Source organism: Sylvia atricapilla, chromosome 10, assembly GCF_009819655.1.
Source record: "Sylvia atricapilla isolate bSylAtr1 chromosome 10, bSylAtr1.pri, whole genome shotgun sequence".
Classification (NCBI taxonomy): Eukaryota; Metazoa; Chordata; class Aves; order Passeriformes; family Sylviidae; genus Sylvia; species Sylvia atricapilla.
The window spans coordinates 18,179,573-18,189,777 of record NC_089149.1 but is presented as its reverse complement, the minus strand read 5'-3'; the positions used below and the strand labels follow the sequence as shown (position 1 = coordinate 18,189,777).

The 10,205-nt window shown below is 53.8% G+C and overlaps 1 protein-coding gene across 1 annotated transcript in view; it reads left to right on the top strand.

Annotated features, from left to right (window-relative positions):
- The first annotated feature begins 1,809 nt into the window (after positions 1–1,809).
- EPHB1 (EPH receptor B1) overlaps positions 1,810–10,205 on the top strand; it is a 77,823-nt gene continuing 69,427 nt past the window's right edge. Inside the window, exon 1 of the mRNA XM_066326164.1 lies at positions 1,810–2,025. Coding sequence (XP_066182261.1) covers positions 1,968–2,025 — 58 coding nt within the window. The 5' untranslated portion in view covers positions 1,810–1,967. The remainder of the gene's footprint in view (positions 2,026–10,205) is intronic.

Sequence of the window (10,205 nt, the reverse complement as noted above, 5' to 3'; positions counted from 1 at the left end):
AGATGGTGACAATCTGACCGGGTGTGCAAGAAAGAGTGGTCCTGTGACAGGATGCTGCCGCCTTCCCACTTCCACCCCCAGATGATACACGGCTTTTTTGGAGATGTGTCCTCCAGGAGAAGCAAAGCCTTGCTATTGGGTGACTCGGAGCAGGGCTGACGGAACAGAAAACATTTCGAACAAACACAGCTGGCTTTCACCCAGCGCAGCCAACTCTTTGGCCAGCTGAAAAGAAATCAGAAGAATATTGATGTATTATTCTTTTTTTTACCCTACAGAAATTGTCAGGCTTTTTTTGGTCAAATGTTAGTTTCTGAATGCAAGGTTTTCAGTTGATAACTATTATTTGGGAGGAAACCCCCCCACCCCCGCCAAAATGAGGCACTTCTCTGGATAACTCAAAGGCTCAGCTCTTCGCCTCTTGTATTCTCAAACGATTAACATTTTTTTGCTTTGCACATCATGAATATTCTATACTTGAGCTGTTACTGAGTTGTGCTAGATCAGATAAATAACATGGTGTTGCTTTTATGGCAGACTGGATAAAGATGCAAATAATACTGACATTTACTTCACAGTTTTCTTTCTGTGATCCTCTGAGTGAGTAAACTGGATTGCTGAGATATTCATGGGAAGGAAATGAAGAAGGGTTGTCAAGATGAAAGCAAATTTCCTTAAAACTTAGCCAGAAGGTTCTTGGCAATTTTTTCTGTTATTTGCTCAGCTGAATAGGAGCTGCTTGAAAATATATTTTGCACAACCGCAAAAGGAAAACTCTTGTTCCCGTGGCACTGCTGACTGATTTTTGCACACGCTTTCCCTGAAAAGCCGACGATTTTCCAGCGTTCGGTGTCTCTGCAGGGTTTCTGGTCCCACCGTGGCAGCAGGTGTGCTGAATGAGCCCTCGCTGCCTGTCCTGCCCTCGCTGTTTTCCCTGACCGGCGTGTGCTGGGATGAGCGGATCCCTGAGGAGGAGGGCCAGGGTCAGCTTTGCTGTTGGGAGGGAGAGCGGAGCAGCGGGGGATGCTGAGCCCTGACAAGGCTGACCGGGGCCGTGCATGTGGAGAGCAGGAGCGTCCTTCTGGATGGTTCATTTAGAGGCCGTGGATGCAGACAGCTCCTGGCTGGGCCTGTGGGTACAGGGCACAGCGCTGGGCTGGCAGCGACGGGGCAGCTTCTGAGGGGTGCTGAGCATCCCGGTGTCCCCCGGGCGAGGCCGCTGCTCCCTGCTCCCGGGTGCTCCTTTGGCCGCGGCGCCCGGAGCGATGATGCCCAGCGAAGGGTGAGCGCGGTGGAGAAGGCAGGAGGCTGAGAGGGCCCCGCGTTGTGTCCGACCGCTGCGGCCGCGGTGTCAGAGCCTGAGAGGAGAGGCCATGCTGGGGGCGGCTGGGCAGAGGGGCCACGACTCTGTGGGGCTGACGGTTCGCTCCAGATTCCTCTTGGGGGTGAAGGAGGGGAGCGGGACCGGGGCAATGCGGTCCCGCTGGTGTATCTCCGCCGCTGTCCCCGCTCGTCCCCTGCAGCTCTGCGAGGCCCGGGTCCGCCCCGTCGCGGGTCCCGCTGAGGGGACACACGGCGTGGGGGAGCGTCCTTCGGCCGCCAGGGGGCGCCGTCCCCCTTCGCACGGGCGGGCGCGGCGGGCGGGGGCGTGGCCGAGTCCGGGCGCGGCACGGGGATTGGCGGGGCTGAGGCGGGGGCGTGGCCCGGCGGGCGCGGGGATTGGTGGGGCTGAGGCGGGGGCGTGGCCGGGCGGCGGCGGGGGCCGGCGGCGGCGTGGCCGCGCGCGCCACTCGCGGCGGCGATGTGACCCGGGCGGGCGGGCAGCGGCACCGGCACTGCCACCGGCCCGTCCCGTCCGCGGCGCGGCCCGCCCTGCCCCGGAGCCATCCGGCCCGCGGACGCACCCCCCATGCCCGCTCACGGCCGCCCGCCGGTAGCGGCTGACGCCTGCGGGGCCCGAGGAGGCGATGGCTGTGGATCTGGTGGTGCTGCTCTGCCTGGCCGCCGCCGCGGCTGCCGTGGAAGGTGAGCGGCGACCGGGACTACCGGGAGCGGGTGGGATGCTGAGCCGAGGCTCCCTGCGCCGCCCGCGGCGTCTGCAGCTGGGGAGCAAGCAGGGAGCGACTCCCCCGCCGTAAGGCGCCGGCACGGGGCTGGATCCTGGCCCCGTGGACCCGGCCCCTTGTGCCAGCCCGGGTTACCTGGTGCTGGCAGCCCGTGCCCTCGGGAGGGGGCCAGGGATGGAGGAGGGAACACGCCCACATCCTCGGGGGGCGAGATCCTGCTCGGCTCCCCTTCCCTGCGGAACCCTGCCCGGGGCCGCCGTGGGGTCACCTCCAAGGTCCCTTCTGGTCCCCGGGGCCGCGGTGAGGCCGTCTGCGGAGTCCCGTCTGGGTCCCCTCTGGTCCCCGGGGCCGTGGTGGGGCCGCCTCCGGGGGCCGTGGCGGTGCGCGGAGCCGCCTCTGCCAACCCTCCTCCTCCCAGCCCCGGCGGAGGGTGGATGCGCCAGGAGCCGTGGGCAGGTGGTCTCCGTTTTTGGGGATGAACTGAGCCGGGGGACGCTTGGCCCGGCCATGGAGCCACGGAGCAGGTGCGTGCCCGTCCTCTCAGCGCCGTCCGTGCCAGTGCGCTGGGATCTTAGCCCCATTTCCCACTTGGTCGCGGGATTTTCTGGGCAGCAGGAAGGTTCCTGCAGCCAAGACCCAGGCTCCGGGCGGTGGGCCTGGTGGGACAGCCAGCCCGCCCCAGCCTTGGTGCTGTGTCGCTGCTCCGTGGCCAGCATGGCTCCTGAAGTATTGCTTCGATTATTTTTTTTTATTTTGCCGTCTCCACCTTTCTCGCTGGTGCAGCAGCAGCTCGTGGCAGGGTTGCCCAGCGCTGGAGCGGTGGCTGCGCACAGGGGCCGTGGTGCAGCCCCTCGGCTGTGAGCAGCGAGAGCCGCGGCGGGGGAGATGGTGCTCGGGGTGTCAAACCGCTGCCCACCGGCGTGGGGCTGGGCCTTGCTCAGGGGTTTTAACACGAGTAAGGTTGTGGCTGAACTGGAAGCTGTCAGAGATGGCAGGAGAGTCCGGGCAGCGAGGAGCTGGAATGCTGCTCCGATGGGGCTTAGCCACAGCTCCTCTCTGCTCGCAAGCACGGCCGCTGGATCGCGGCGGGCAGGCCCGCTTGATGCAGCATTCCCTTTCCGCTGGCTTTTGGCTGACACACGTGTTTGCTTTTCGTATTTCTTGGGCTGCCTGATGACATCTCTGTAGGAATACCTGGAGGTGGGAGTGCTGGTGCCGTGCCGAAGCGTGATGCAAGGAGCGCGCGTTTGCTCGGTGGCGAAGCCGCACGTGAAAAGGCAGGACCTGTTAGCAGCGCTTCGCTCGCCGGCTTGCGGCGTCAGCGGCTTGGGGCACTGCTGGAATTGCGGCTGGATGGGAGACTTCGGCTCCCTCCCGGTCTGAGGGCACTCCTGGGTGTCAGCCAGGGTGTTCCCCAGCTCGCCAGAGGCTCTCCGGGAGCCCTGGCAGAGTCAGTGTCCCTGCCCAGGACCGAACCTGTTGAGGAGTGGTGATGTTTCCTCAGTCTGCTGAGGAAGTTGCTTGGATAGTAAGGTACTATCCTGGGAGAGTTCTCAGATTTCAGGGAAAATTTTAGATGGGGAATTTCGGAGGTCGAGCAATCAAATCTGATTTGGAGTTAGGGCGAGAGTCTAATGATGTGGTCGTACAAAGAAAATGCCTTTCTATGGGGTTTATTTAAGTGTTACTGAATCTCTTGATAACAGAGGTTGAATTTGCTAGGTTGAAACATGGCTTTCTCTAATGGATCTGGAGCATCTTCTAGGACCTGCCGTGCCCTGGGGTCTGGTTTTCCCCCGGAGCATCGGCGAGGCTGGATTAGCCGGCAGCCCTCTCTGACAGCGCAGCAAAGCCACGGCTGGTGCTCTGCTCTGCCCTGGGCCGCGGGAGCAGCTGAGCAGGGGATGGCTCCCTGCATCCCAAATCAGCCATCGAGAGAAAAAGTCTTTTGTCCGTGATGGCGGGGGAGGCGTCCGGGGCTCTGGACCCGGCTGGAGTGGGAGGAGGATGCAGCTGGGGTCAGGGCACGGGCTGCCTCCAAACCGCTGTCGTTATTCTCCAGAAAACCCTGCTAACTCATTGCCTGCGGCACGCGAACCTGGACATAATAGAGTCGCTTATCTGACTTTTTTATGGTTCCTTGATTTTTTACTGAATCCTGTGGCGTAACTCTCTGTTTTTTGCTGGACACCTGGACGTCTGTAGTAATTTTTAAATTTTTTTGGTGGCTTGCAAAGGGGAAGAAGGATGCGAGAAGATGACAGCACCAAATACTCTGTCTCTCCCACACCCTGCAATCACTCAGGAGCAGCTGGCATGCTCTCTCTCGTGTTTGCTGAACCAAATACAATCCATTTAGCATATAGAGAGGGTGATAATGGACTGGTGTTATATGTTTTAACTCGGGTTGGAGCTGTTGGTAGGTCAGATGGGGCTGATGACCATTTCGGTGCAGCTCCTCCACGTACTCTGTTTCACCTGCCTGGCCTGCTCGCCTCTCCAGCATCTCTTTGCCTCACACCCGCTCTTTTAAAATCCAGGTTTTTGTCTCTGTGCTTGCAGCATCTCGATAAGCAGACCACAGGAGGGAGGTGAAAAGCCTTCCTTGAGGCTGGTGAATCTGGCTTATTTTTTCTTACCCTGCTTATCCACCAGCTTCAGAATTGCCAGCTGGGAGAGGAGCAGGGATGGGGTCTGACTGGAGAGCGACGTTTGTGGCTTGTGCTCCGTGTGTGCTGCCTGCCCCGGGCACCCTCTCTCCTCCCTCTTGGCTCGGGATGCAGGCATCTGTTGCAGGCATCCTTTGGTGCCTGTGCCAGGCTGAGAGCCACCGTGCCACCCTTCCCTCTGCACCAGCACCCCCTGGGCTCCCACCTCTGGCCCAGCTGCCAGCTGAGCCCTTCTCAAGGAGAAGCCAGAAATAAGTCTTCAGGAGGGAATTTCCAAGTGCAAATGGTAACCGTTGTAGGAATTTGCAAGTGCTACTATTCAGCTGTCCGTTTACTCTTGCTTTCTTTGCTCAGGCTGAGGGGAAAGAAGAAAGCCCTAAGGGGAAAACCCTTATTCTTGGCGTGATAAGTGAGCCCAGATCTTGTCAGCCTGAAGAGAAAATGTTTTGTCAAGTCATGGAAAAGGGTCCTGACACTGCAGGTGCTTATGTTGCCTTTTTTTTTTTTTTTAACTAATTCCTGGCGTCTGCTCATGGAGAAAGTAGGGACTCTGTCTTCCTGTTCTTTGGGGTATTGGAATGCTGTATGTTCTTCCATGTGTTAAGTGGCCCTGACTCTGTGGCATGAGCTGCCAGAGGGTTTGCAAGGTGTCCTCTCACCCATCCTGGGTACAGCTCCTGACACAACAGGACAGAACAAAACCCTTCCACTGGCCTTAGAAATCCGGAGAAAATACAGATGTTTGATGATGAAAGAGGCCAAATATGTTCATCTGGATCAGGATCCATGCTATGGTGCTGAATAATAGATGTTTCTAGCAGAGATTGGTTCTGTAAGCTAAAGATGATTTCATCAGATTTGATGAAAAGGGGGAAATGGTACCTTGGGCAAGGAGTGACTCGATGCTAATCAGCAAAGTCTCGGAGACTCTGGTCCTGGTGCAGCAGGAGTGCTGTGGGATGAGGCTGATGGAAGTGATGCTCACAGCAAGGCTGAGGCTCTTGTGGTGTGTGTGCACTGTGCTGGCTGAGTCCAGCCAGCTCCAGGGAGCTTTTTTACCTCTCCCAGCTGTGCATACCCTAAGCTCAGCACACATGGAAAGGGCTTCCTGCAGGAGCCCCAAAACTGTGTGATGCTGCCCAAAGGGCACTGTGGTGCTTTGTTCCCTCTGAACAGACAGTGTTGATGTGAGGAGTCATTTAATGGCACAGCGAGGCCGGGTAAATACTTGGGGTTGTGGGAGGGAATGCTTTCCCTAATTATTCATTAAGATTTAAAAATGCATTTCAATTTGACCTTGTTCTGCTGCAAACAGAGCTCTCAAGTGTTGCACGCATCAATACTTGGGCAAGGCGAATGTTACGGTTGGATGTTGGCTGGGTGGCAATTTGGCAAGGCATCTCCTTGCCTGGAATGGTAGGAGATTGGGGTGAGTGTTGCTTACAGAGGTCCCAGGTTGTAGTGGAAGCAGAAGGGTGTGGAAAGGAAAGAAGTGATGGCAGAATAGTGTCAGGAGAGCGCTGGCACCTTGGGTGGCCCCTGGACTCTGAGCTGGTTATTGCATTGTTCAGCTTTTAGGGGTAAACCTACAGTCTTTCAAAAAATGAGCATTTTGAGAGGCTGCCCGGGAGTGTGTAGGGAAGGGAGCAGGCACAGAGTGGATGCAGACAGCAGGTAGAAGCACTGTCCCTTTCCTTAGGGACAGTGGGGGCAAACTCTTGCCCAAATCAGCTCCATGGCTTTCCAGATAAGTGGCAAGCGTGGATGGACTTCCTCCTTCACTGTAAATGTTGCTCATAGCCACAGCTGAGTTTTTGGAACTCTGTTATTTTAGTCACCATCCATTTTCCCACCAAGTCACATCATGAGAAATAGTGAGAAAAACAGGACACGTGTTTTGTAGGCACGAAAAGATCTGTGCTCTATTTATTTATTTCTCACAACTTTTGAATTATTAAAGTGCGTTCAGGGGAGATTAACTTTCCCTGATCAATATTTATTATTGTTTCATTTCCCTGAAAGTTGGAGCTACAAGGGCTTTGATGAATGGGCTGGAAGGTTCTGTAGTTTCTCTGTGGCTAATCTAAATATGTCCGTATCCTTTGCCGAAAAGCTAATTGGTAATTTCCTATGGTAATGCTGCTTAGTGAATTATAATGATACACCGGGGCCTGCTTTTTGTCCCGGCCCTCTGTCAGGGGAATAATGCTACCACTGGAAAACGGTGTGAAACCTGGAAACTGGCCATCACTCTCCTAAATTTTTGGTCTAATAGCAGGAATCAAGAAAGCCTGTGCACCATCTGGTCTGTTTTTTCCCGTCGGGGCTGGAGAGCATCCGTCTGCCTCCAGGTTGGTTCCAGGCACGGGAGGGGTGCCCTGTGCTGATGCCACGACCCGTGGGTTTGCGTCAGCGACCAGAGCTGGATGGTGCACGCAATCCCTGCTTCTGGAAACCTCTCCCACCACCCCGATTATAACCGAGTGTTATCAGTCTTTTGAATAATTGAAGAGGCTTTCTGTTGAATATTTAATTACAATAATATTTGGTTAGCAGGGGTTGTTGGGCTCGGTTTGTGCAATTGAGAATTGCTGCAAGAAAGGCTGTTAAAAGAAAATGTTGTTGTCTATGATCATTGATTTATCTTTTTTTTTCTTTTTAAGCTAATCAGTTACTTAGTTGAAATTGGTTAATTAGCTCAGCTCCATTAAGATTCTTTGGCATTTAAACTTGATGTTTCGAAATAATTATAGTTTTGCCTGCTAAGCCCACAACCCAGGGTGACCTAATTACTATTAAAGCAAAACGTGCTTTGGTCTGGCTTTAATAAGTTCCTGCTGGGAGTCCCACAGAGAAAAATCACAGAGGCAAGAGTTCAAAGGGGAAGGGGCTTGCGCTGAGCCCTGGACAAGGAAGATGAGTGTCCTTCAGCCTCAATTCTTCCAACTTAAGCCAGGGATGCTCTTGGTTTGGGAGGAGTCCCAGAGCATCCCATGGTTGACGTCTCCATACTGTGCACTTATGTCCCAATGGATGGTCATGGCAAGCAATCGTTTGGAGGAGGTGAGGGTCAAGATTGGTTTTAGTTAATTGATGAATGTTAATTTGCTTTTTTTCTCTTCTCAGTCATTCTCCTTAATAAGCAGCATGAGTGCTTTCAAGGTCTTTCTGGATGGGGGGAGAAAAATATGGTATTAAGTTAATCTCGGTAATTTTTAACAGTATTAAGGTTATTTAGGTTATTGCTAAGATCTAGTGGCCCATGGCAAGGGATAAGAATAAGATGATCTTTAAGTTCTCTCCCAACCCAAACCATTCTGGTATTCTAGGATTTTATTTATTTATTTATTTAAAAATTGGAAATATCCAGGCCAAGTAATTAGGCATTAGTAAAGCCTCAGGTATGTGCTCATTAGTTAGGGAAGGAAATGTTTATGATCTGGGGAGACATCCAGTCAGGGTTACTGGTGGTTGGAGCTGATAAAGCTTTAATTGTTATGCAATGAGTAAAAGCGGAGGGTGGGAATAGGTAAGAGGCTGTGGAAATCCTCACTTCCAGGCTGTTTCCTGCCATCCTTGATGGTGTTTTTATCGTGACTTCAAAGGATTGTTTATGATGCTCTCTCCTCAAAAAGCCCTCTCTCATCCCACCTGTCTCTCCAATGCACTGGTACCCAGTGTGCCACATCCCAGCAGCAACTGGGAACCAAACTTTGGATAATTCAAACCCATCCAGCGTTTTCCTTGGATTGCTCCAAGCATAGCTGGGTTTTGGTGTCTTTGCCTGACTGTGTATTATTTTTATGAGAGGATGGGCAGCTTAGCCCACTGGATGCTCCCTGCTCCTGGCTCTACTGTCTCCCAGGAATCCTCTGAAGTCCTGCAAAGCCCAAGACCTGTTGCATGTCCACGTCTTTCCCTCCCTTTCTCTATTTTCTTCCTGTTTGCAGGGCGGAGCAGGGGGATGCCTTTATTTGTGTGTCCTGGGGCAGGGCAAATCACCTTCAACTCAGGATGGGGGCTGCTTCTCCTTGAGCCCCAAAACCTGGGCACACAGGGCTGCTGTGTCTGCTTTCAGCAGCAGGTCGATGCTCCTGTGCTCTGTCTCTGCTGTGGGTGACCTGCAGGGGACACCCAAAATGCAGCTGGGTGTGATGAAGCTGGGGGTGACCTGCAGGGGACACCCAAAATGCAGCTGGGTGTGATGAAGCTGGGGATGCCTGGATCTGGTGCTGGTCTCTTGTCTCCTGGTGCTAAAACCCACACCACAGGTGGAGGGATGGAGCAGGGAACAGGAGTGTTTGAAGTTTTATGGAGGTTCCTAATTTCTTTTTCAGGAATCAGAGGCCAGGGATAGGCCTTTGATTACCAGAGGCCTCTGCTTGCTTCAGCCACTTCCAAAGCTGCCGGGTTGGAGCTGGCTCGTTATCATCCTCACTAGGGCCCTGTTGATATGAGGATAATTGCATTTTGCTCAAAAGACATTAAATCACCGAGGAACAGGCAGAGGGGTGTGAATTGCATCTTCCCGGGAAAACTGGGAACTCAGCAGAAGAGTTAGAAGGGAAACACTGTCCTCAGGGGGCAGGAGGAGAATGGGGCTAGCTGTGGGGGGCTGCTCTGGGCTCACTGGGCATTCCCTGCCCTCTGAACAGGGGGAACTGAGAGGGAGGCACCCTGATGTACTGGAGACAGTCTGGGGCTGACCTTGGTGTTTTCACCAAAAATCTGTAGCTTTTTATTTCCAAATGCCCAAGGAACAAGGTGGACATGTAGGGACAGAGTAGGAGTGGAATGCTCTTGGACTGCTCAGTTTGGTGCTGGCTTTGCTTTTCATTTGAAACAAATGTGTTTGGAAGTAACAAACCTGTCACAATTGTACTGTCAGAAGTGCTTCTTGTAATGGTTTTGACTAGTCCAGGACCTTTCCCTCCCATTATGTACCCATGGAGCTGGAGAGGCTACTCCATAGGTGTTTTTGCCCTCACCACGTGGCCACTCCATCTCTGCCCTTCTGCTGTGATTATTTTTAAAGCAGTTTTTATTTAGTCGTGGAAATGATGAGCCTGGCTGCAAGCGAACCTGGAGCAGAGAGCTCTTCCCCAGCCTGTGGAGTTTGGCTGAAGCTCTCCAGAAGCTCCACACAGGTGGATGAACCTCCTGGAGATCTGTGGCCTTTGCTGCCTGTGCTTTGCTCCTTGTGCTGAAGTTGCTTGTGGGGGTCTAAGATGTTAGAGCCCATCAGGCTGTCAACAGAGGCACTGTGGAGTGACATACAATGATGTTATCATCACCAGAGATGGACTGTGAAGTGGCAATTTCTGGTTTAATGAAATAAAGGAAGATCAGTTCTGTACTGTGTTTCCTGGGGAGGGTGTGTGGCTCCTTGAGCCATGTGCATTGTGCCAGGTAACCTCCCTCTTGCTCAGTCAAGTGGAGAAAAGCAGCAGCTGTGCAGGAACTAAAGGCA